General features: G+C 43.4%; 2 protein-coding genes across 6 annotated transcripts in view; one reads left to right on the plus strand and one right to left on the minus strand.

Annotated features, from left to right (window-relative positions):
- Nucleotides 1-23,782, plus strand: part of LYPD1 (LY6/PLAUR domain containing 1) — a 68,345-nt gene extending 44,563 nt beyond the window's left edge. The window contains exons 2-5 of one of the 5 annotated variants that reach the window (XR_004002677.1): nucleotides 6,687-6,877; nucleotides 11,924-12,019; nucleotides 15,671-15,773; nucleotides 23,481-23,782. Coding sequence is in view for 4 of the 5 variants with exons in the window: in XM_030580779.1 (XP_030436639.1) it covers nucleotides 11,924-12,019; nucleotides 23,481-23,599 (215 nt within the window). In the remaining variant the exon portion in view is untranslated. The remainder of the gene's footprint in view (nucleotides 1-6,686; nucleotides 6,878-11,923; nucleotides 12,020-15,670; nucleotides 15,774-23,480) is intronic. The other 4 variants (XM_030580781.1, XM_030580779.1, XM_030580780.1 and 1 more) reach the window with 4 other exon arrangements.
- The window catches only part of GPR39 (G protein-coupled receptor 39), a 123,424-nt gene that overhangs the window by 22,751 nt on the left and 74,053 nt on the right, over nucleotides 1-26,620 (minus strand). The window lies entirely within an intron of this gene.

The raw sequence follows: 26,620 nt of genomic DNA on the forward strand, positions 1-26,620 counted from the left end.
TTGGGCTGAGGAGGAGCACTTTTACTAACTAACAATACTATTAGAACAAGAATATTTATGCAACTTGAAACAATCTATTTACAGTCAACAACAGGAAACCAAATGATCTGTGATTGACTGCTCACCAGAAATTAGAGCAGATACACCAAACTGAGTAAAACTATGTACATTAACCAAATATTGTGAAGTACAACAATTTAACTTTCATATACTATATACATAACTTGGTACCAAGTAACAACAATATATACAGTTCTGTATCAAATAAAGGAGGGAAAAAGAGAAGAGACTAAGCAAACAGAATATTCACAGAAATGAAGAGGCTAAGCATACAGAATATTCACAAAAATTAGAAGAATACAAATACCACACTCCAGGCGCAGCTGACCAGCAGTACAGACACCAAAGGCATGACGAATTGGCGAGACACAACACGAGCCGGCAAGATACACAGGAGACCCTTCTGGCTAAAAGGGTGATCAGGCCTTCCAGCTAACATGCAGAGACTCCTGCAGATCTTGGTGCGAGACATGGTTTTATTCGAAAGCTCTCTTACTCGTGTCAGAATCTGATTGGTCCCTAGCTCCTTCGCCTTCCAGGTTCCGAGCTGGAGCCCTCCATGTAAACAGGATCTGCACACGGCACACTGTCCTTATGCACACGGCAGGCTGATATTTTTGCGCAAGGCATTAGCCTGACTCCTAGGTGACCAGGCAAAAAGAGCGGGAGAATGCACACGGGACTATAATGTTACACACCGCACTACGATGTTGCACACGATACCAATGTGACCTTTTGACCGACAACTGGCCATACAGACGCCATGTTTGAGCACAGGCTTAGGGCTGCGACAGTAATTATTTTGGGGGGAGTTTCTGGCCTGTGTTACACAGGAGGTCAGACAAGATGATCATAATTGTCCCTTCTGGTCTTGGAATCTATGGAAGAGCAACTGATCAAAATGCAGAATTTTTTATTTTATTATTATTATTTTGGAAAAAATCCCAAGAAAATAATATTCCTTTAAAAAGAATTTCATTACCATTCATTTTCTACTGAACTCTTCCATTTCATGCCTTGGCATAAGTGGCAACGCAGGAAGCACAGTGTGCTCCAAAGATGCTGGAGGGCCAGAACTTGAGTGGATGTTGCCTGTATTATAGCTCTGGAGCAAGTTTAGTACCAAAAAAAGATTTCAGTTCAAAATTATGAAACTATGGGAGAACTTTAGGCCACCACGAGGGAGAGGGAGATGGAGACAGAGACAGAGAATAGGTTTCCAAAGGGTGCCAGAGGAGCAGCAATTAATGCAAAATGATGAAGGTGCAGTCAGCTAGAGAGGAGAACCAGGAGCAAAAGCGGAAGAGTAAGAATGAACAGCAGTGTTTAAGGTAGCAGATGCTTCAACCTGAATTCTTTTCTATTTAATTAGGAGAAGGCCATTACTGAAGTTGGGCCAGACAGTTTCAGTGGACTGGAGAGGGTTGATATCGGATTGGAGAAGGGTTAAGTAGAGAGCTGGAGATGGGAAGACTGGGCACATGAAGGCAATCCTAGACTGTGGAGAAAGTTCTGGGTCAGACAACGAGTTGGGTACTAGTTGGAGTAGAAACATACCCTGACTGTCACCTGCAGCTACTGTGATCGAACAGAAAAGACGTAATTGCAGTAACAGAGGTGGTAAGTGAGTGTGATACAAATATTAGCAGGGCAGGGTCAAATTAAAGATGCATTCTTGCAACTGTATATTCTGACGGGGGCAATAAGTACAGACAGACATCTATGAGGAACAAGTTAGTCTGGGATCTGAGAGGACTTTTAATTTTGCTCCCACACGCAGAAAAACTAAATAATTTATCAGTTTAAAAACCAGAATAATAGTAGTGCAAGACACATGGGACCAAAAGGACATTTTACCCATAAGGTCTGAAGAATTCAGGAGAAGAATTTTGCATAGTATATTTACATGGGAATCTTTTTAAATTGAGTGGTATTGAAATATATAAGTGTGCCACTCTTCTCCTAATACTTGAGTAGTGATTTACAATGACAGTTACATTTAATTTCACACATAGAAATAAGAGATTGATCAAGTGATTACACAAGAGTTTAATTTTCAGCTTGCTGAACTGGCATTAATTATAGCAGATCTGGCAAAATTATGGATTAATGACAGTGGCGAAAGCTGGACAAGACATTTTGCCAAATTTTGTTGGCAAAGCTTCCAAGTCTATAAAAACGTTTAAAGAAGAAAAAAAAACCAATGGCTTTGGTTGGTAACACTAACAGCTTAGCAGTGGCACTGAGCACATCTTGTCTAAAGAGAAGCCCTCTTTAGCAATGGAGAGCCACATGGCTATGGTAAATGCCAAAAGAATTCACAACAGGATAACAACCTTGCTCTTAACAGCTTAACTAAAACTGCAAAATGAACATAGCATATTGTCATAGAATAGATTGGAAGGGACCTCAGGAGGTCATCTAGTCCAACCCCCTGCACAAAGCAGGACCAATCTCCAACTAAATCATCCCAACCAGGGCTTTATCAAGCCTGACCTCTAAGTCCTCTAAGGAAGGAGATTCCACCACGTCCTTAGGTAACCCATTCCAGTGCTTCACCACCCTCCCAGTGGAAAAGTTTTTCCTAATATCCAACCTAAACCTCTCCCACTGAAACTTGAGACCATTACTCCTTGTTCTGACATCTGATACCAATGAGAACAGGTTAGATCCATCCTCTTTGGAACCCTCTTTCAGGTAGTTGAAAGCAGCTGTCAAATCCCCCCTCATTCATCTCTTCTGGAGACTAAATCCCAGTTCCCTAAACTTCTCCTCATAAATCATGTGCCCCAGCCCCCTAATTATTTTTGTTGCCCTCCACTGGACTCTTTCCAATTTTTTCACACCCTTGTAGTGTGGGGCCCAAAACTGGACACAGTACTCCAGATGAGGCCTCACCAATGTCGAATAGAAGGGAATGATCACATCCATCTGCTGGCAATGCTCCTACTTTTACAGCCCAAAATGCCATTGTCCTTGCCACTGAGGCCAACTGAGAAGGTTTGAGCTTTATGTGCCACTAGCCACCAGAGAGAAGACTCGAGAAGTAGCTTGAATCCCAACTTCTAAGGACGTGCAATGGAAAGGACAGCTGTGAAAAACTGAAAAAGACAACTAACAATTTAGATCCACAGTCGTTCACTTTAGTGCATCTTAAAGGCAAGACACAAAGCTGAGGAACTACAGAGATTATAGAAATGTAGGACTGGAAGGTGCTTTGATAGTCATCTAATCTGGTCCCCAGCACTGCAGCAGGACTGAGTATTATCTAGACCATCCTTGGCAGGGGGTTGTCTAATCTGCTCTTAAAAATCTCCAGTGACTGAGATTCCACAACCTCCCTAGATAATTTGTTCCAGTGCTTACCTACCCTGACAGTTAGAAAGTTTTTCCTTACTGCAATTTAAACCCATACTCCTTCTTATCCAGTCTTCAGTGGTTAAGGAGAACAATTTATCACCCTCCTCTTTATAACAGCCTCTTATGTATTTGAGAACTGTTATGTCCCCCTCAGTCTTCTCTTCTCCAGACTAACAAATCCAATCATTCCTTGAAGGTCATGTTTTCTAGACCTCTATGTTTTGTTGCTTTTGACTGGACTTTCTCCAGTTGGTCCAGATCTTTTCTGAAGTGTGGTGCCCAGAACTGGAACAGATCATCCTCAGCAACCAGAGACATGTACAGAATAGACCACTCTGAATACAGAACTGATGAAGCACAAGTCTGCATGCGACATTTCTCCTTTTTATTGCTTTTGAGGCAGTGTTTTGACATGGCTAGTCCCAGCCCTGAACCATGTACTCCTGGAAATAGGGTGAAGAAGGAAGTGTTAGGAAAGGACTCTGCATTTTCCCCCTGCAGCTTATAGCCCCTCTCACTTTTGTCAGAGAGAGTACAAGAAAGGTTTGTCAGCATGGTGGGTGCATATTATCGGACTTGGCATCGCACACTTCACCTTCCATACAGGTTCTAAAACAAAGCTCCAAGTTCCAAGCATCTTTTTGAATAAAAGGCCTCTAACGCTGCTTCAAATACAATTCATGTAAGTCACCAAAATATCATGTCGGACATTCCTGTGGTAAGAGCCATGGGCTGGGGTGGGGAAGAGAGGGAGAGGACTGAAGATACTTATGGTGAACTTTGTATATTTTCTGTTGCATGTTCTCTGAGACTGAGGGATGCAGGGGGGGAAGGGAAGGGGAAAAGGGAGCTTGTGTCCTAATAGAGGAGGTAAGAGCTCCATTGATTAATACACTCCATGTCACTGTCTCCTCTTCTTTCCTAGCATGGCGGCTCCCCTACCCACCTATGCATGCTACCTTGCACTAGAAGTTAGTGCTTCGTGTGGCAATATTAGCTTCTTCCCAAAAGCCCAGCAGAAATACCACCTGTTTCACAGGAGAAGATGCTATTCAGAAGAGCTGCTCCCTAGCTGAAGCCTCTCAAGCCTACACTGCATGGTGTTTATGGGTACAGTGGGGTGCAGATGCAAGAAGGGAATGGTGATTATATGGGTCTGCTGCCCTTTTCCTTAAGTATGAAATTGCTTTAAACCCTTTCCCCTGCTCTGTATAGTAGAAGGGAATCAGAGCCAGAGGCTGTGGAAGACCATTAAAATTTGAAAACCACCACAGGGTAACCAGTCAAAGTAGCAAAGATTTAAGCTCTGTCTCCTAGTAACGATTCCAGGAAAATGCCACAACTAGTATATGTCGATTTTATCTCCTCCCCCCACCCCCCAGTCAATTTGGCCAAGTGTTTTCACTATGTGCCATTGTTTTTCAAAGTAATGTGACTGGGAAATCTAATTGTGTTTTTTTTTTTTTTTAAAAGGCTTTCTGGCTTCTGAAATCCTTCCGAGTTGCAGCGCTCCATAGCAATCAAAATGTCTAAAAAATAAATATATTAAAAGGTCTTTTTCCAGCTAGAAAGCTTTTCATGACACCAGACTATTTTCTCCGTTTAGCAAAGTTCAGAGAAGTATACACTTAACATTTTTTTGAATAAGTCTGAACTCACTTAGATTTGAAACAGAACAATGTGAAGCTGTGTACATGAGTGGTATGTGAATTGCCTAAACTAAAGAAACAAAAATCAATTCTCTTTAGATTGGAAAAGAAGCCTCAAAGTGAGGTGGGAATCAGCATGGAAGGTTTGACTAACTGGGATTTAGAATGAAAACTGTTACATAACCTGAAATAGAGAAGTCACTGCCATGCCTGACACATTTAAAGGTCTCAGTGAACACTATATGATGAGATATGTAATTCTCCTTTTACCATAAACTGGTCCTAGATCCATAAAGGAATGAGAGTTATGCCAGGGATAATGTGGGTTATTGTACAAAGTTTGTTAAAAATGTAATTAAAATATTTCAAGGTACAGCACTGGAGGCCTTGAATATTGGTCAGTTTCTCCAGTTCTAGGTTGCTAGTTCAAACCCAGTCCCTATTGTTAGTCTTTGGAAGTGGCACCAAATAGAGGATTGTTTATATGCCCTGTGCAAAATGAGTTTGGTTGTGTTTGTCCAGTCCCACATTACAAAAACCACTGCCACAATTGGAACCTTTGGCAGAGGCACCAAAGGCAAATTATCATTAGTTATATTGTGCCTAAGTACATCAACTGAGATCTCTCGCGCACACACACACACACACACACACACACACGCACACCCTGAAGAGCTTACCATGTAACTAGACAAAACAGAAAAGGGGGGCATTATGGTCTCCATTTTACAGATAAGGAACTGAAGCACTACGTATATTAAAGTGACTTGCCCAAGGTCACACAGGAAGCGTGTGGCAGAGCAGAGAAATGAACCCAGGTCTTCTCAGTTACCCTTTTCTCCACCTAGAAGTTGTCCTTCAGCTTGGAGTTCAAGCACATTGGTGGGTCGGTGTGGGGAAGATAAGGCTATCATTGCCCAAGCTGTGCCTCCTCTGTAGTTAAAAAAACCCAGTTACCTAACTCTACTGTAATTGTTGTTCTTTGATATGTGGGTGCTGATGTGCATGCCACTGAGGTGTGTGCAATCCCAGAGCATCAAAGCTGGAGAATGCTGCCTAGCACTGGCACCTTCTGGCCCTTACCCTCTCTCCTGGCTACTTAAGGGCAGCACCCTCAGTTCCTTTGCACCAAATGTTAAAGAGTAGAGACTAATGCAGAGGGCACAGAGGATGGATGGAATACACATCTGGACACACATCTCAAAGAACAACAGTTACAGTACAGGTATGTAACCATTTTTTCTTCTTTGAGTGGTTGGAGAGGAGTATTCCTCTCAGGTGGCTCTCAAGCAGTACTCAAAGGAGGTGGTACTCAGAGCCTACTTCTACTACAAAACTGCCTTCCTAAAGTTTACATCTGACCTAGATGTAGCATTGTGGTAGCATCATAGTGCTTGGTAAAAGTATGTGCAGCAGCCCTGTAAATGTCCAGTATCAAAACATCAGCATTGTGTGGGCCCTTGTCAAATGAGCAAGGGCGGCTCTAGGCATTTTGCCACCCCAAGCACGGCAGGCAGGCTGCCTTGGCGTGCTGGGGCCTGGAGCCGCCCCTGCAAATGAGCCTGTAATCTCTTCAAAGGCGAGGGCTGAGCTTCTTCATATGTTGTCATAATGCAGGAAGTTATCCACCTGGAAATCATGCATGCAAAGACTGCCTGACCTGTCATTCAGTTTGCACAGAAGACAAAGGCTAAGCGGTGAACAGAAAGGCTTAGTCCTCCCCAGGTAAAACACCAAGCATCATCTCACATCCAACGAATGAAGTGGCTGTTCATCTGCATTTGACTGCAGTTTACGAAAGAACACTGGTAAGTATATTACTTGGTTCCGATGCAATTGGGAAATCACTTTCGACAAGAGTTGTGAATGAGGTTGTAGGGCCACTTTGTCTTTGGAAAAACTGCATATATGGGGGCTCAGCCATTAAGGCCTACAGCACTTACTCTCCTTGCAGATGTTATAGAAACAAGGGGAGGGACAGAACAGGTTGCCAGGGGCTCAGATACAGGGCTCCATAAGGGAAGCTAACAGTATCAAGGTCACACGAGGGAACCAGCTCTTTCACAGGTCGGTGGAGGTGAGTAATCCTCTTAGAAATCTTGCTGTAATAGAGTTTGAGAAAAATTTACTCCCTTTGGATTAGAGGATGAAACTCTAATATCATCGCTAAGTGGACCCTCAAGGAGCTGAGAGACAGACAAGAGGATTGAAACTATAACAATTTCTTGAATGCAGGCTAGCCTGGGTTGAAGCCTCCAGACTAGTGACCAAATATAAAGCCGCTTCCACTTGGCTGCATAGGTAGCTCTGTTATTGAGTGGTATTTGCCTAACAGCTTCCAAATAGCATTCCTCCTCTTCAGCTAGCCATGCAGCATCCATGCCGTGAGGTGCTGTGCACTAGATGTAAACCTCAGCCATCATGCTGAGTCAGTACATCAAGATAGAGAGGAAGAAATATGGGTGTTCAAACTGATAGACTGAGCAGGTCAGAGAACAAACATTGTGTTGGCCACACTAGAGCAACAAGAATCAGTTTGGCATGATCCAACTTCAACGTGAGGTTGACCTGTGGGCTAACTGGGATCGGAGGAAGCTGTATATTGTCAACAATCCCTAATTCACATGGAAGGTGTTGGTTCAAGAGCCTGGACTGAGACCTACTTGAGAGCAAAACTGATGGAACTTTTTGCCATCTCTCATTACAAAACAAGTCTGTCATCAGGATGCCTCATTGTGGAAAATGAATCTTAGGACTTTGGTCTTGAGAGACTATCTATGGTCCTAGGAGATGATTGGTCAAGTGATTTTGGACCCCAGGTAAATGAGTAGCTGTGGGAATCATGTTCTCCCTAATGGAGAACTGCCAAAATTTTATTGCCTCTTGACAAAGCTGGTTGGAACGGGCACCTCCCAACCTATTCACAATACATGGAGGTGGTATTGTCAGGAAATCCATGAACTACTGCACCAATCATGATCCCAAAAGCCTTGTCAGGCTTTGAAAGTGGCTCAAGCTCCAGAAAATTGATCTGAAAGGAAGTTGCCTGTTCCAATCACAAGCCCTGAATTTTCAGTGTCCCTAGATGTGTTCCCCAACCTATTGAGGTAGTGTTAGTGACTATAGTTTTGATCAGAGAAGGATGAGCAAAAGGAACACCCTGGTATATATAACTGCCCACTACTATAGGGAGTCCAGGATCGCTAGAGACACTCAGACAAAGCCTGCCTAATGATTGACAACTTGGGTGATTGACCAACTTCAACCCCATGCTTCAAGAGGATAAAGGAACAATCTCGCATGCTGGACTATGTAAGTGCATGTAGCCATATGGCCTAATAACTTCAGGCATACAAGAACTACAGCTGAAAGTTGAGATTGTGACGCCGGACATAGGTGACTAATAGTGTGAAATATTTGTTTTTAGCAGAAACAATCTTGAACACGATTTTTTGACTTGGTATTAACATCAACTTTCCTTTTTTCAAAATCAGGCCCAGATGATTGAAGAGACGTAATGTGAATTGGACATAACAGAGGACTTGCTTCTCGCTAACCAATTGTCCAGACATTGGAAGATATTAATTCCTCTTTTCTCTGAGATATGCTGCTATTAGTCATGTTTGGTAAATACCCATGGAGCGCAAGACAGGCCAAAGGGAAGCACAGTGTACTGATAATGCTGACCTGCCACTACAAATTTCAGAAACTTCCTGGGACTTGGGAGAAACCACCACATGAAAGCAAGCATCTTGAAAGCAAGCATGAAGATTGAGGGGAGCAAACCAGTCGTGATTCAAAGCAGGGAGAAGAGTCACTAGTGTAACCATGTGGAATCTTATGTATTTGATGCACTTGTTGAGAATGTAGAGATTAAGGATAGGTTTCATCTTTCCCTTGGGCTTGAGAATCAGGAAGTACCATGAATGGAATCTGTTTCCCTAATTCTGAAGAGGAACCTCCTCTATCACCCCGGAAGCCCAGAGAGTCTGCACCTATTGAAGGAACATAGGCTCATCAGAGGGTCCTTGGAAAGGGACAGAGTAGGAGGTTGGGAAGGGGGAAATGGACAGTAATTTAATGGCATAACCCCATCCCATAGCGCTTAGGACCCACTTGTCTGTAGTTGTTGACTCCCAAGACGTGTAGAAGTGGGATAGCCTGTCCCTGAATGGAGGAGGAATGGCTTGACGTGTGACGACTGGAATGCCAAACTCAGAGTGTCAGATTGGATGCTTGCCCAAAGCTGATGAAGGATGGGCCGACTGGTTGAAATTAGGACCAGAAGACTTTTCTTATGAGACTTATACCCCTTTCTAGAGAAGTCTGCTGTCTAGCGGGATAATTCAACCTAAAGAAGTGCTGAGGGCAATATTGCTGCTCTTGTCACCCCACAAAGTGAAGTCTCTTTATCACCAGGATTAAAATCTCCAAATCCAGCGTAGCACAAGTCTTTACAGGCACGTAACGTTTTGTCAGTTCTCTCTGAAAACAAAAACTGACTGTCAAAGGGACCTCAGGAAATATACCAGAGTTCTGCAACCATGAAGCCCTTCTCATTGTTACAGCAGAAGCCATAATACCAGAGGAAGTATCAGCCATGTCCTAATTTGACTGCAGTGACTTTTTGCTACTAGGCCTGTGTCTCTCAAATGCAGCCACCATGACTGCATGTGACCATCACCTTTTCTTGAGGCCCCAGACTCCTGGGTGGTGTTTTGTTTTTGTCTGTAATAGTGATTCAACTCCTTGTTCAGGCATTTAAGTTAGAACGAAAGCATTTTTGTTTTGTTTTGTGTCTGTCTGCTGGTGGGCTCTGTCCGCAGGCTTACCCTCCCTCCCTATTACTCCTGGCCCCTGCTGCCTCCTCTGGCCCTAGGCTTCAACCCCATGATCCAGCTCCCATCACCTCTGGCCCCCGCTGCCTCCCCCAGCTCCCTATCAGTCCTCCTCATCTCCCCTGCTCCCCACTGCCTTCCTACCCACCTCCCCATCCAGGGCTTAATTTGTCCCCAGGCTTGCCGGGGCTGAGTAAGTCTGCTATGAAAAGTGATGTTTGTTAATGTCACTTTTCACAGTAAACTTAGTAGCTAGTCTGAAGGCAGTGAAAAGTGATATTAACAAACAAGTATCACTTTTAACAGCAGCAAACTTACTAGCTAGTAAGTCTAAAAAAAATCAACCAAAAAGGCAAAAGAAACAACAACCAAAAAGACGAAAACATGCAAAGCACCTTATTTGTGTTTGTATCCTATTTAGGTCCAGTAAAGAAGAGAGACAACTGTATGGTTTTTTTTTCTATTGAGTCTGCAAAAAACCCGTAATTAATAAATTACAATGATTTGGACCTATATATGTACATATTTATTTGTTTTTCCTAAAGTTAAATAAGTATTTTAGGAAAAACTGTCAGAGCAGCCACCAGCAAGAGTTGGTGGCCGCACTCTGAGGTCACCAAAAAAATTGTTGAGAGAGCCTCTGCACTAGATGGCCTTCCGCAATGAAAGTCTTAAACTCTTCTCTGGAGGATTCTGGCAACTTATCTGTAAATTTTACAATTTCTTCCCAATTTGAAAAGTCGTACGTTTATAAAAGCACCTGCTGACTGGCAATGTGCATTTGTAAGGATGAGGTAGAATTAAATTTTCTTCCTAAACAAGTGAGCCGCATGACCTGCTCCAGAAGTTTCTGCTTCAAATGCACATCCCTCACCACCAGAGTTCTTTTCCGGAATGATTTGCAGTGAGACCACCTTTCTTCCAGGCACACCACCGTGTGTGTGTGTGGCGGGGTCAATGCTGGGGATAGCCCCTTCCCCACAAGGTTTAAACTCTGGATAGGGCATCACCCAGCATAACTACAGATCTTATCTACTATAAACTAAACCTCTGGGTAATACTAAACTATACTGATTAATTATATAGTAAAATCCCAGAAAAAGACTGAGACAGAGAACTATGAGGTCAAAATAGAATGCTCCATCTCTTGCTACAGGAGGAACTGAGGGGGATCAGGGCAGCACTGCCCTTAAACAGTGAGGGGAGGCACCAGAGGACTCAAAGCTGACACACTTATGGGTACTGCTCGCCAAAACTCTCTGGCTTTGGTGCACTGGGCACCTGCACACCTAAGTGGAAAAGACATCTGCAACCACTTGAAGAAGGTGGTGACTTACAGGGCTTCCAGGAACTCTTACCTATATTCACACCAATATTTTTAAAAACAGTTCAACAATTCAAAAGTGTTTCAAAATATTGAAGAATACCACTTTGCTAGTTAAATAGGTTAAATGCTTCACCATGACAATTAAGTGACTTAAAATAAAACTAAGTGACAGTTTCCCCCCTCCCCCAAGATCTGTTATCTTTCAACTAGGAGAAGATGGGGGGAACCCAGATTCAATTCCATGAAGCTTCATATCATATTTCTCTTCTATCTGAGATTTCATTATGGGCTTGAAACCAAAGAAGTGCATTGCCACTCATGCCTGCTCTTCCAGTTATTGCTGGTTTTTTAATAATTATTCATTAATTGCACACTCTGATAAGATCCTCACTGTTCTGAAACATTTTCCCTCTGGCCCCCCACTATTAAAGACCCTGATTGCCTGCCAAAAGCGTAAAATTAAAAATCAAAGCGCTACCTCTGAAAGGTTTAATATGTGCCACATTGAAAAAGTTTCTATAGCTCACAGCCATGTAATTGCATCACCGGCTAACAGCACCATCTCTCTCAGCATTTGAAATGCTTTTCTTTGAAACACAAGCCAGCTCAGCATAGGATTTACACTTCATGTGCGCCAATGCTTTGTATGTCGTCTATGTCCTTCCCCTTTAATCTCTGCTTCTTTCCAGCAGGTGAGAGCCCCTGGTCATCTTGCTGTAGATTCTCTCATCCCACCCACTCGAGGATGCAGCAGAGAGAGGAAGTGTTGCCAGTTCAAGCAGGAGGTTTGATAAATTCCTTTTCATTCCATTTAATCTTTTTCCCCTTCTTCCCTCAATGTTGTCTCATTTATTCCTACATCCCTTCCAGTATTACAGCTTTACCTGTTCTACCCAAAGAGGTGCACTTGCCCTACACTGGAAAGCCAAACAAACCATCTCTTCCAGCCAGCCATACTAAATGGTATGAAGAGTCCCATGCATCTTGCACTTTGCTTCTATAGACTGCCACAGTCCTTCTAGTCAAGGGTTATTCTGATCCATTAACCGGTTGCATTCTATAGTGCACATCCAGAGCCTCAGCTTTCTCCTCTACCCCCTAACCTCCCAATGCACAGCCTTCTTCATTCTGCTCTTTTATTGTTTAATTTTGGAAACTGGATGTTTTAGTATGATCAGTTCTTGTGTAAGAGTAAGATCCTGACAGCGCTGGTTAGAGTCTTCGCAGTCGATCCTGACCTGCTGCCTCCACCCACACATTCTTATGCTGCAGTTTCATGGTGAAGTCTCCATCAAAAGGGATCAAATATCCACCGGTGTGGGGAAAGGGATTAGATTGCAGTGCTTCAAATCTTCCTACTATGAGGCGGGTTAAAGAAATGCTGCAATCCAGGTCCAAAACAGTTCAGAGAAAGAAATATAGTGACACAACACAAATCTCTTGTGTTTATAAAGGTGAGCTACAAAACTTTATTTCCCTTTGTTGATCACATTTAAAATTAGATTCATTCACCATTTTCCCCCTTTAATCATGTTTTAAGGGTGCCCAGGTTCAACACCTCTCCTTCCCAAAAGATGGTTATTTTCCATCTTGTTTTTTTTTTTTTAAACGTTGCTAATATCAGCAATGTTGTGTCAAACTGAGCTTCCTTTTTGTTGGGCCCAGGCCTGGGAGCTCTGTCAGCTCTGAACTGAGGAGGCAGGGATGATTCATCTTTACAGACACAAAACAAAAACAAAACAAAAATGCTTTTGTTCTAACTCAAATGCCTGAACAAGGAGTTGAATCACTATTACAGATAAAAAACAAAAAAAAATTAAATTGCCGTAATAAGGATCACTTCCCCTCCCAGCATGAAGAACAGGAGTACTTGTGGCAGCTGGTTTCTCTGAACTTAATTTTTTCAGCCATCCATATTCTCTCCCTGGAAAACGGTGCAAAATACTTGAATTCCAAAGTCTTTAAAAAACTTTAAAATCTCACACTCACCTGACATTTTCTATTACTCCCATTTTATTACTGAAGTTAATAGTTTTAAGTCCAGTAAGTATATCCCCTTGTAAAGGCTTCAGGGAGTCTTTAAAAATAATCTGGCTTCCACTTGGGTTTCTAAAATAGATATTTAAGAGTCATAATATAATAGATGTACTCCATTCGGGAATTCAAGGTCTCGCAGGACCCAGAGCCTTGTTACCTAGATTTAAAATGGGAATAATGGTAGAACCGGTGATCTCTCTAGAACCTGTAAGCCCACCCGCTACAAGTGACCTGACTTTCAAGATTAATGAGCACCCATCTGCTGTTATTAAAGTCAGTGGGAGCTGAAAACATGAAAATATTTAGAATTCTAAATAAGGATTTAGGAGCTTAACTTTAGGCATCCATATTTTAAAACCTTGGCTTGATACTGCTCTTGAGTTTAAGGGAGAAAAGTAAAAGTAAATCCTGTTATTGGTAGGTGTCTTTGGAAAGAAACAAAATACATCCAGCTGCTGACTCTCCCGAAGGGGTATACTATCACAGTATGTTTCTAGCTAATACTTAGAGGGTCTCTGTGCAAACAGATCCTTCATAGAGTTGTAACAACCAAGCTGAAGATGATGAAGCAAAATTGAGTAGTTCCATGCCAATGGCAAATTAGAAATGAGAAATCCTCTAACTGATACATCAGACTCATAGACCAACATCATCTTGCATTTGTAATAAATGCAACTATGTACAATATAAATTTAAGATTTTAGAAAAAAAGCCAGTGCAAAAACCTGGCTTTCACACAACTCACTGCAATGCATCAGCACACTTTTTGATTAAAATGTGAGTATGGATTTAAAAAAAAAATCTCATGCAAAGTTGCAAGAAAATGTTTGAGGTCCTTTCCTTGAGTACATCACTTGGGGTCTTTTCCTAGAGTACACCAATAGCCAATTCTTCTCTTAATGCCTCCATATTGCTTCACTCCCTGTCAAATTATACACTCACATTTTGCACCATTAGCCCTCTTGGAACAATGCTGTACACTGCTTACCCCCTATCTGTAGGCTGAAAAGCTTCCCTGATCCTGTATGCCAGGCAACACCCATCCAAGCTCTCCTCAAGACATATTTCTTGGGACTGTGCTGGACCACTAACCCATGTCAACCTAGTATATTTAGAAAGACTTCCACTTCTAAGACTACATATACAATGCAAACAACAAGTTGTTTTATGTTATATAAGCCTCTTTCTAGTTCCCACCCCAACCCATCCTCTCTCCGTGTCCTCACGTCATACATAACCTAGATCCTCGAACCTCCAGCTGGATCCACACAAGCACACACCTGCATTCATGTGATCCTCCAGGAAGTCCTAGGGCTTTGCATGATCAGAAGAATTCACACCCACAGCCATCCAGCTGTAGGACAAGGGTCCTAGATTGGAAGCTTCTCAGGGAAGGGGGCTGTGTTCATCCATGGTGCTGTATAAATATCATATATATATTGAACATGGACAAGTATGAATTGTCAGGGAGCAGCAATTTTTGTATTTCCTCCTGGAGCCATAGTCAGTTCTTTATTTGAAAAGATTAACAAACAGGATTTTGCCATTCACAGGGCTCTAGCACTTCAACCACCACAAAAAGGTTCCCTTTGTCCTCTCTGGCCTGGGCTATGCACAGCACCCTTCTTTGTTTGGAATTTAGTGTGGCTAACAGTTATATAAAATGTTCTCAAATCTCTGAGTCACATTTCATTCATTCACTGCTGTCAGTGCTGGTTTGAGAAGCTGGTTTGCAGCCAGGAAAGCTCTGTCTTACTTCCGCCCACAGCCTGCATTTGTGAGCCAGCTTCCTTTCCTTGGGCTCGAGTCTCTGTTGCCCTGTACTTTGTGTTGTCCATCCAACTCACACCACAATTCATCCAACAACTCTGTCATGTTCCTCCATTGAGGATCCTACTAGTTGGGTAGTTGAGAATAAAGTGCTGCTTAAAGTTTCTAGCTTACACTATGCTTATTTCACAGCAAGATATTCAGAATGCATTAACCACATTTCCCTCTCTCCCTCTCCCCCCCACAAAAAAACAAAAAAAACACACCACAATCATGGTAACAGCCAAATTTTCTTCCAAGGTATTCTGGGAATCAAAGAAGCTTTGAGCTGTTGGACAACCAAATTTATCCTGATCATTTCAAAGGGAGCAGAGCACTCCAATGCCTTTCACTATCTTGTTACTAGAATTCCAGAAGTGAAAAGGGTTTTCACCTCAGCCCTCATAGTTTCTGAGTTTACATCACTGGAGTTCCAAGTTCTTGGAAGTCCTTAGATATCTTTTGACTCTGGGGTATCACTGGAACCCAGTCAAGATGCTTTCCTTCCATCTTACAAACACACCCCTTAATGTCACAAAGGGGAATGAGGCCTTAGCCCAATTTGTAAAGTTGACTTTTCTTTACTGCAGCCTGGTGTTATGCACACAGAGAAACTGGAGTTACAGCAACAAAGCCAAGGAGAGAAAAACGGAAGCTCACAGGAGGTGTCTGAATTCAGGTTAAACTTTAAAGGTGTGTTGTACCTGCGGGACAGGCTTAAGAAGTACCCAGGAATCCTATACTTTCCACTTTCAAGAAGGGTAATTGCTTTTTGGGGCTATTTTAAAATAAGACCATGGGCCTTTCTTAGGCTTCCTACACAGGAGCTCTCTTTTAAAGTCAATTGTGAAGAATGTCTACCAACTTTTTAGTGATATAGTAATGGGGAGGCCTCTCACCTTCCCATAAACCAGCAGTCTTGGGAAGTTTGGGCTGCCTTTCAAATTTTACAGAAGTTATATATTGAGGAACACAGACTTCAGTTCTAAAGCACGGCATTCAAGTGAGTGCTTTTCTGAACAGAATAGTTTTCATTTATAGAACGTCAGTGCCTCTGAATTATTTATTTGGATTTCTACAGTAATAAAAAGGGACACCTGTCCAGAAGTTTTTACGTGTCCCCAGCACCAGTTACACGGATGAAACTAAAACCAGCAGCTTTCACATCAACAGCACTGGATTGCCTACAAAGCTTCACACACATCTCCTCACCCCCACCCTCTGCAGCACCCTGTGCAAATAAATGTCTTTCAGAATCCCCGTGTGGGGAACTAGCTCAGATTAAACTTTTCTCGCTCACACAGAAAAAACACTATTTTGCCAGCTGCCTCTCTCTTATATTGAGAGGTACCCAACTTGAGTGCCTCCACTGACCACAATGTGGCACTAGGGCACGAAGAGGGTGCTGGTCTCTCCGGTGACTTGGGAACTTCCTGCTGAGATTTAATCCAGAAACCAATAAGCAGCCAGTCTCATGCTACCATAAAAAAGAACTGATTGATAGGCAGGCAGCCTCATTCAGTACCATCTTAAATATCTGGATTGACTTAAGGCATAGCCTGACCTAGAGATACTATAACAGAAGCTAAGGCCATGTCTTACTACTGGATAAATTGGCACTGCTGCGATCAATGCAGTGGTCTCAATTTAGCAAGTTGGGTGAAGACACGCTAAGTTGATGGGACAGCACTCTTCTATCGACATCTGTATTCCACCTACCCGAGAGGCAGAAGCTATGCTGACGGAAGAATGTCTCCTGTTGACATAGCACGGTGCAGAAACCCCTATAAATCAAGCTAAGTTACGTCAACTTGAGTTACATAACTTATATAACTCAACTAGCGTAACTTAGATCGACTTACACTATTAGTACAGACCAGGCCTAATGCAATATCTCATTTGCTTAAAAAGAAGCATGTGAGTAAGCAGTTGCAGAACCAGGGACTAAGAAACTATGCAAACAAAGGGGGAGGGAGAAAAGAGCACAGTAGTTATTGCCCCAGTAATCAGAGAACTCCATGCGTAGCACAGAAACAGAGCTCATTCAATATCCTGTGTGTTATCTGACTAGTGGTTTATAAAAGCTCTAATGTAGTATGGCAACTTCAAAGTGGATACAACATTTTACATTAAACAAAACGGTCCCCTTCTTATACGGAACAAAGCAAAAGTGCTCTTCTTTTGCCAAAATCCTTCTTTCCTCTTTATAAGTTGAAGTGACATTTATTCTTCTCTGACCACATCTCCAGTTAGTGCTAATGAGATTTTGATGAACCCACAAAATACAAGCTATTGTAACAGCTTTGGTCACATGCGAAACCCAGGTTGTGTTTTGTTTTGGTTTTTTACTCCTGGAAGAGAGGAGTAAAAGGATGTCACTATCTCGGTGGAAAAGATCTAAGGGGATGTGTATGCTCAGGGACTCGACTAGCATAGTTATAACTAACGTTTCATTATAATTTTCCTTAGAAACTTGTTTCTAAGGGGCTTGACTCAATAGTAAATATTAGTTCTGCACTAACATTTTCCATGCAGTAGCTCCGTAGGTGTCAAAAATAGCTTTGACGTCAAACCAAAGCTAGGCAATTCATAATGCCGTACAATTGCTGTTGGTTTTATTAACAATGCAAGCAAAAGTATTTATGTATTAAGAACTTGATTCATAAAAAAATAAATGCATTTGGCATCTAGAATACTCAGTAGTGGGTATTGTATAAGGTTAAGATTCTATCAGGAACCAGAACTATTGTTCCCAGTTCTTGTAGTTTTGATATGATGTACAGGTCTGGGACCCCTAAATAGCACAGGTCAATGTACACTGTACAAACCACCACATCATCAATGTAGTTACAACGCTGGTATCTCCAACATGGTTAATCTAGCATATGGAGAGTGGATGGGCCTGAACCATCTTTTGACTTAGAGCCAGAGAAAGGAAATTAAATCAATGGTTTATAAGAGAAAGAACTGATGCAGTGATTTTATATCCAGCCAAATGTGAACATCTATAAAAAGGGCAGAGCATCTATTCTGGCATGTAAATACTACTTCCGAACTTCCAATTAAGGCACAGTGGGAAGATGTCAGAATAAGTCTGAGGAGGAAGAATGCCACTTAGAGACACTGGGTAGCAGTCTCTAAAGCACCCAAGGGATTATGTCACAGTATTGCCTGCGATAGCAGGGGACTGGACTCAATGACCCAGGAAGTCCCTTCCGATCCCATGTTCTAAGTCCCAGTGGGGCTTCATTTGGGGGTCATAGTCACTTTTGAAAGTTGTACCAAGTAGCCTTACATGTTGAAACAGACATTTAGAATTGCTTGATTTGTACTACTTCAGGTTGCAGTTATTAATTATCCACATTACCACTGAATGGAAATTGTTTATCACCTAGGAGTAACCTATTCATCACTAGATTCTAATACATTCAAAACAATGGGAGCTTTGCCATTGACTTAATTGGAGAAGACACTGTCCTAATTTCTCCATAAAGATTAAAACCAGAATGTATCCATACTGTAAAATATTTACAGCATACAGAATGGGTTTATTATCTTTCCTCATAGTAAACACCTGTTATCCTGTGACAGGAAAGTGGTGGAGAGAAACCTCAAAACAATTATTCTCCCCCCATTAAGCCAAGTTTTGCTCCTTTTGTTGGCTCGCATTATGGCTTTTACTTGTATATTACTGTCTGCAAACAATGATCTTCTTTATAGCCCTTCCTCTTGTGATATATGCAAAATCCTTCTGAAAAGGTTAATGTTATTTGAAGAAGTAATTCCAAATATCTTAGTATGTAAAATGTTGACACTAAACAGAATAGGGATTTTGTTAATTATATTTTCTACTTTTCCCAATAATTAAGAATATGAGTTATACTACAAAAATGTTAGTCTTTAACACTCTGCCTGCCTCTCTCCTGGAGAGGCAGAATAAATGAAAGTTATCAAAGGATCAAGTTTAAGTATTTGGAGTAACTTCAGAACAGACTTTACAAGAGCTTTTTTTTTTTTTTTTTTTAAAATGTATAAATCAATAGAGTCAAGTTGCCAAAATAGCTGGGATGAAGGTAAGAAGAGAGTAAGTGAATGTGTTAAGGGATCCTGAAATGGGACATACTTGTCTGGTCTTTTTACATGGCACTATTTTCCCAGCATAAAGATCCTACTATTTAAGTGAATGCTACAAAATGTGATGTCTCCAACAATGTTATTTTTAAAGTAATAAAGGAATGCTCTTCTTGCCTGGAACCAATCTTCATATACAGAGCTGCAATCTTGTCCAAATTTTGATCACACTAGTTCACATCCTGGATTTTATTTCTCATTTTTATCATGATGTGTTTGGGGGTTCGGGAGTGTATGAGAAGTAAAATATGGCCCATGTGCTTTCTGTTCAGATAAAGGGCAAGCTTTTCTTACCTTGATTAGTTTATTCTGTCTAAAAAATAATAAATCAAGTGCTTAGAGTGGAATGTGAGAAAACACTTTATGATACACAGGCAATATCTATGAAATTAAAATATAAAGATATTGCCAGAAAAAGAACCACTCAGTGTTGGGCCAATTTTTTTTTAATTTGCAAATATGAGTTGCTATAGCATGTTCTGCACTAGTTCACTGTGCAGAACTTCTATTGATGTGCAGAATACAGAGTGCCCAGTGAAGACGTGGACTCCAGATAAAAGTTCTGAAATACAGTTTAGAGGGACTATTCACTTATTAGCTCAAGTGAAATTAGCTGCAACCTAGATCAGATTTTAAAAAAAGTAATTGAAATTGCATCACCACTTAGCAGATGTTATGTGCAGGAAAACAAAATTCAGATATAAAATGTGACAATTTCTCAAATCCAGTGAGCTACCAAGGGCAGGATTTGCCATCCTTATTCATGTCAAATGGAAATGGACTCAGTGAGACTCCTCACCTAGGAAGGCACTACTCTGTGTGAATAAGGAGGAGATAATTAGGCTCCAGGATCAGAAGGGGAACCAGATGGCAGAGCTGGGGGGGACCCAACTAGAATATGGCACCGGTTGGCATTTGAAACAGGCTAGGAGTAGTGAAAAAAACCTTTACTTTGACTTTAAGTAGCCCATGAGGAATTATTGTATGGTCTCAGTTCCTCTTCAGGAAGTTTCACGTTAATAAGTTTCTGGCTGTGGTGGATTTTGCAAAAAGATCACATGCTGAGGCTGCCTTATCACAAGAGATAGCTCTTCCACATCAGGACTGAGGTACATTAGTGGGACAGTGTGTGGTAGATGCCTGGACTGTATCTGTGATTAGTTAACAAAAACAGGACTTTTCCTTTTCCATCCCTGTTGAGCCAGTACCTTTCATAAGAAGCCCCTATCAGCATCTGCATCTCTAACACAGCATCACCTCTCTAACACAGTACAATTGCATACATAGTACTCTAACATAGTATTGACATCTTGTAGCTAACTAAGGTGTTACTAAGAGAAAGGAAAAAATGAAGATACCAGCAGCAGTCCCTGACACCAAAAATGTAGACTCTTCATGACATTTTCAAGAACATAGACAAGGGATGCAAATCAAAATGCATGGCACACGAATGTTAATCAGAGAATAGAGTCACTGTCACTTTTGCTTTCTCTTTGACCCTTTCGGCATCATTCATGCTAGAAATACTGAAGTTCATGGCACACAGCACCTAAATAGGCACAAATTAGATACCTGAAATTCGTTATCTTGAACTGTCTAATTAGTAGCTTGAGGAGTACTGCAGTGCTGCTGAAATATGGACCATGTTGCTCATTTTACTTAATTCAACTATTCATTGTGTAGAGCAGGGGTCGGCAACCTATGGCACCTGAGCCAATTTTTAACGGCACGCTGCTGCCTGCTGGAGTCCCGAGGACACACAGCCAGTGAGGTGCAGAGCCCGTGCTCCCCCGAGAGAGGAGCCGCCTCAGCGGCCTTCCTGTGGGCTCCCACGTCCCCTTACCTGGTGAGGAGACCTGCCCGGGAGTGCGGACAGGCCCGCTCACCTGGGCCGCTTTGGTATAGGTGGCCATGGCGGATTGGCGGTGCGCTGGGGGAGTGGGTTCACTGTGGGACCCGGTCCCGACTCATGGTGGCAGGATGCGGGGGCGGTGGAGGCAGGAGAGGCCGGTGGCGGCAGCAGCGCCGGCTGCTGAGTGTCCCTAGGAGGAGGCACCCGGCCGCGGCCAGGGACCGGTATCTGCTGTTCCTGAGTTGGGAGGAGCGGAGAGCCCCACGGCACAGCGGCACTGAGCACGTAGAAGATGCGGGCGAGCGGGAATCGATGGTGGCCAGAGAGCCCTGGGTGAGGAACTCACATACCGCGGGGTCATGCGCCTCCCGGAGCGGCTCCTCCAGACACAGCCAGAGGGGACTCTCTTGCTGGGGAGCGCTAGTTGTGCTCGTTCAGTGTGCTGCGGGGCCCCGAGTGGGTGAGCCGGCTGGGAGCCGTGGAAGTGGGAGTGGGGGGGGCTCTACCCTGACCCCCCCCAGGCACACACACCCCCAGCCCTCTGCCCTGAGTCCTGACCCCCCCCACGCACACACACCCCCAGCCCTCTGCCCTGAGCCCTGACCCCCCCCACGCGCACACAACCTCCAGCCCTCTGCCCTGACCCCCCCCACACACACACACAGCCCTCAGCCCTGCACACCTCCCAGGCCTCTGCCCTGAACCCTGTACCCTCCTCACACACACACAACCCTCTGCTTGACTCCTTCACACACCCCCATGACCCCAGCCCCGAATCTGGCAACCCCACAAATACCCAGCCCCCCCCGGCCCTGACACCTGCACCCTCTCACATACCCAGACCCTCACCTCACATGCCCCCAGCCCTGACTCTTGCACCCTCTCACATACCCAGACCCCCCATGAACCCCCCACATCCTGACTCTTGCACCTCCCACATTCCCACCCTGACCACCAAATGGGAACTCTTGCACACACACCCCCTGCACATTCCCACCTGCACCCCTCGCACCAGATGGGAGCTGCCCAGGTAAGTGCCCCACACCCAAACCTCTGCCCCAGCCCTGAGCCCCCTCTCTCATTCTAGCTCCTGGCCAGACTCTTCACCCCCAGCCCTGTGCTCGGTCCACTCCCACCCTCAGCTCAGTGCAGAGAGAGGAGGAGGAGAATGGGCCAGAACCAGGGAGAAGGTAGGTACCCACTGTATGTGGGCAGGGTCAGGATCCCAGACCGGCAGAAGGCTGAGCGGGTCTGGCAGCCTGGATCCCGGCTGGCAGGAGCTGGCAGATGGAATCCCTGAGCAGCAGTGGGCTGAGCAGTGGTCTGGGGTCCTAGCCACTGGCCCCGAATGGTCTGGTCTGGTCTTCTGGCTGCCGGACCCTTGCCAGCCAGGGTCCTGGCCACAGGCCCCGCTCAACCCGCTGCTGGCATAGGTGAACAGAACCCCAGACCAGCAGCGGCCTGAGTAGGCCGGAGGCGTAAGATCAACATTTTAAAAGAAGCTTCTCAAACATTTTGAAAACCTTGTTTATTTTACAATACAACAATAGTTTAGTTATATAATATATAGACTTATAGAGAGAGACCTAAAAAACATTAAAATGTATTACCGGCACGCGAAGCCTTAAATTAGAGTGAATAAATGAAGACCCGGCACACCACTTCTGAAAGCTTGCTGACCCATGGTGTAGAGCAAACTGACTAATTTCTATCCTTGAAGCAACAAAGTGAAGTTGCTAATTTGTTTAATTATACTCAAGACTTCAGCTGAAACCCCAAAGTGTAACGAGACAGAGGAGCATTCTGTGTGCCACTAAAAATGATGAACAGAAAGCAGATGGAGTACTCAGTTTATGCTGGCAGAGGTCTACTGACTATGCAGAGCTGGACGGTCATAGGTGGCAGACTCATTTCAACTTACTGAAACGTTAGTTTGTTTTCCTTGTCAGTAGATGAGTTTACAATAGATCTTGCTGAATAATTCATTGCATGGGTCTTCATGTGGGTATTTTACTGTCGGAATATCTAACATACTGCGCTAATCTATAAATACTGACTATAAATGTTCCTAGCAGATAGCTTTATTTTTTTATGCTGCACTAGTCTTTTTTTTTTCCCCCTTTCTTTTTTAAGTGTAGGGGACACATAGATATTTTACTGTCTCTCTTTTAGCAACACCAAATGCTACAACATTAGTGTTATTAACATATGCATTAGCTCAAGCTGATTTGCTCTTCCAGCTGCTGTTCCAAACTCCCAAGGAGAGGCTACAGCAGTGAATCAGATAACACTAATGAGTGTGTTAATGAAGTTCCTGCAGCGGAATGTGTAGCTTGGAGACCAGCATTAAAAGCATATTCCTCTACCCTTGAAAACTAAGATGGATCATAGCTGTTGATTTTTATTTATTTATTTAGGTACTCGCTCACTGCTCAGCGTAAATTCCTGCTCAGGAGGAGGATTCAGCAAGAGGAATGCCCAGGACGGAGAAATGAAAACACAGCAATCTATTCTGAATCCAAAAGCAGAGAATTAGAGTTAATTAGGAAACATATTCCAGCTGGACATTTGCCAGCTCCACTCTGCCCTATAAAGTGCTGCCAAGCCCTGGTTTGCCTTTCATTAACTGTCTGTCTGCTCTCGCTTTCCTGAGTTTGTCCTCAATAAATTGTTTCTTTCCCTTTTATTACTTTAATAATGTAGTCTCTCTCTGTTAGTACCAGAGCCGTGATTCTGTTTCTGCAATTTAATTAAACTAAATTTCAAATGCCGTCTCTTTTGGTACAGGGAAGAATTATAATTATATATATATATATATATATATATATAAAAGCAAACTGACTGGGGATGAAGAGGGAAAATCATTTAAAAAATTCCTCTGGTTGCAGCAGGAAACACAAACTCATCAAACACAAACTTGAAATATGAACCCACCTGGAGTCCTGGAAACCAAGCTAGTTACGACTTCATTTGTGTTTTGAAAATATATGTAATAAGTGGTATCACACACACACACACACACATACACACCAAAAAAAAAAATCAATCAAAAAATCATAAATAAATATGATAGCTAGCATCACTATAGAAGCCCACTAACAGAAAAACCCTGCAGGCTTTCAGCACTACAACCCTCAGGTTAATAAACACAGGTTTCCCCCCATTCCTTGATGCAGCATCTTCCAACAGAGAAGTCATTGCTTTTCACAGTTATTTCTCTCGTCTCTCCCTGGGAAACCACATGGTGTGGAGTTAGTTTGGCATCACTTAGTACTGCGCTTCAGTCTGATTATATGGGATCATATATTGGATGAAACTGTGGCGGCGGCAAGGAAGACCAACCTTGGGAGGGACCAGCGCCTTGCAGCCAATCCGAAAGAGCATGCTAGAATAAAAGAATAGGGGCAGAAAGAGAACCTTAACCAATATTTTATTTCCTGTTGATTTTCTCTGGCAAGATTTGCATGCAGACATCTGGGTTGCTAGGACTTGTTCGCTTCTAAGAAATAGCTCTGAAAAGGTTGTTACAAGGAGGAGGGAGAAAATTTGTTGTTCTTAACCTCTAAGGATAGGACTAGAAGCAACGGGCTTAAATTGCAGCAAGGGCGGTTTAGGTTGGACATTAGGAAAAACTTCCTAACTGTCAGAGTGGTTAAGCACTGGAATAAATTGCCTAAGGAGGTGGTGGAATCTCCATCATTGGGATTTTTAAGAGCAAGTTGGACAAACACCTGTCAGAGATGGTCTAGGTAATACTTAGTCCTGTCATGAGGCAGGGGACTGGACTAAATGATCTCTCGAGATGCCTTCCAGTCCTATGATTCTATGCATCTCAGCTTATAACAGATGATCTATTTAGAGTTGAAGTTCCAGGGAGATCTGTTGCTTTAAAGAGGAACTTACATGAGGCTGACATTTAGCCTGGGTCTACATTAGAGAGAGTTAGGTTGACGTAAGCTACCTTATGTCGACCTAACTCTGTAAGAATCTACACTAAAGTGTATCTCCCACCAGTGTAACTTGCCCACTACCCTGATTTAACTGCACTTCCATGAGACGCGCAGTGCTTAGGTTGATATAGTTTAGTCAACATGGTGTCCACGTAGGCACTGCATTGCTTACATCGACTGTTGCTGCCTTTCAGTAACTGTCCCACAATGCCCCACACTGACAGTTAAATCAGTGCAAGCGCACCGCTGACACAAGGGGCATAGTGTGGACTTTCAAAAACAAGTTAATTACCATGGTGGCTGCACGTCGACGTAACTTAGGTCAATTCAATTTTGTAGGATCGACTTGCCCTCAGAGTGGGATGCATGAAGGGACTTCAGCATTGCAGCGCTAACTTTTAACCACCACCGAAAAAACCAAAACACACAAACACCACTGGGATCCATGAAGCCAAGTTGGACACCTAAGTTCTTTATACAATGAATGGGGAGAGATAGGCACCCATGAATGCGATGCACAAAAGCCAGCATGCTAGGCAAGGAGCTGGCTAACTAGTCAATGGGAGATGCCAATGAGAGGAGTGTCTGGTAATCCCCATTCCTTTCTTGTACATAAGAAACTCCGTGCAGCCCAGACATATGCCCCTATCTGTGTTTGCAATCCATGAATGGGAACCTGTCTTGGGGAGTCAAGTGGATTAGGCACCCAAGTACTTTCTTAAAGGGATGAATCAGGTGCTTGCCTCATTCCACGCAAAGTGGCTGGCAGAGGAAGCGGTGATGATCGTAACTTTTAGCCCAGTGGTTAGAACATTTGCCTAGGATATGGGACACCCAGATTAATCTCCCCATCTGCTACGCCAGAGAAAGGATTTGAACAGGGGTCTGTCACCTCTTCAGAGAGGGCTTCAACCACTAAGCTATGGGAGATTCTGGTGGGGGGGCTCCCTCAGTCGGTCCTGTTGAGCTATGCCGCTGTGGATACATAACGAAAGAGCGACTGGAACAAGGGGACTGGACAACTGGTCTCTCACCTCTCTGGCAGGTGCCCTGAACGCCAGGCTACATCCTTACATTTCCTCTGGCCTAATAGTTGTTCCATGGTGAGTAAATATTTAAATATTTGGTTGGAGGGGCCAGGGTGGGGGAGGGAGGCAGAGAGAGAGATTCTGTAGCACCACCGCCGGTAGCCGGATTTGAATAGGGCCCAATCCAGTAGGCTAGCTCACAGGCCACCTGACCCTTGCATGCAACATTGGCTGATGCATACCCATCTTCCCCCGGTTCATGAATTGCTCTGGGGCTTAGGCAGGAGATAGGCATCATCTGGATGCCTAGGAGGAGGCAGCAGTGCACGTACCCTAGGGTCTAAAATTTAGGTGCCTACGGGATTTTACAGAGGAAACTTAGGTGACAAGTGAGTTTAAGCACCTGCAGGGTTAGGCGACAGCCAAGTGGGCATTTCAGGGATTGCAATGGTGCCACACGTGGGGACTTAGGAGGTTAACTCACTTTGTGGATCCCACCCTCAGTCTCTGGTGGGAAAAAAGACCACTGGAGAGAGCACCTATCACTTATGAACTGTGCGGCAGTCCAAGAGCCTGGTC

This window comes from Gopherus evgoodei, chromosome 11, assembly GCF_007399415.2.
Source record: "Gopherus evgoodei ecotype Sinaloan lineage chromosome 11, rGopEvg1_v1.p, whole genome shotgun sequence".
NCBI classification, from domain to species: Eukaryota; Metazoa; Chordata; order Testudines; family Testudinidae; genus Gopherus; species Gopherus evgoodei.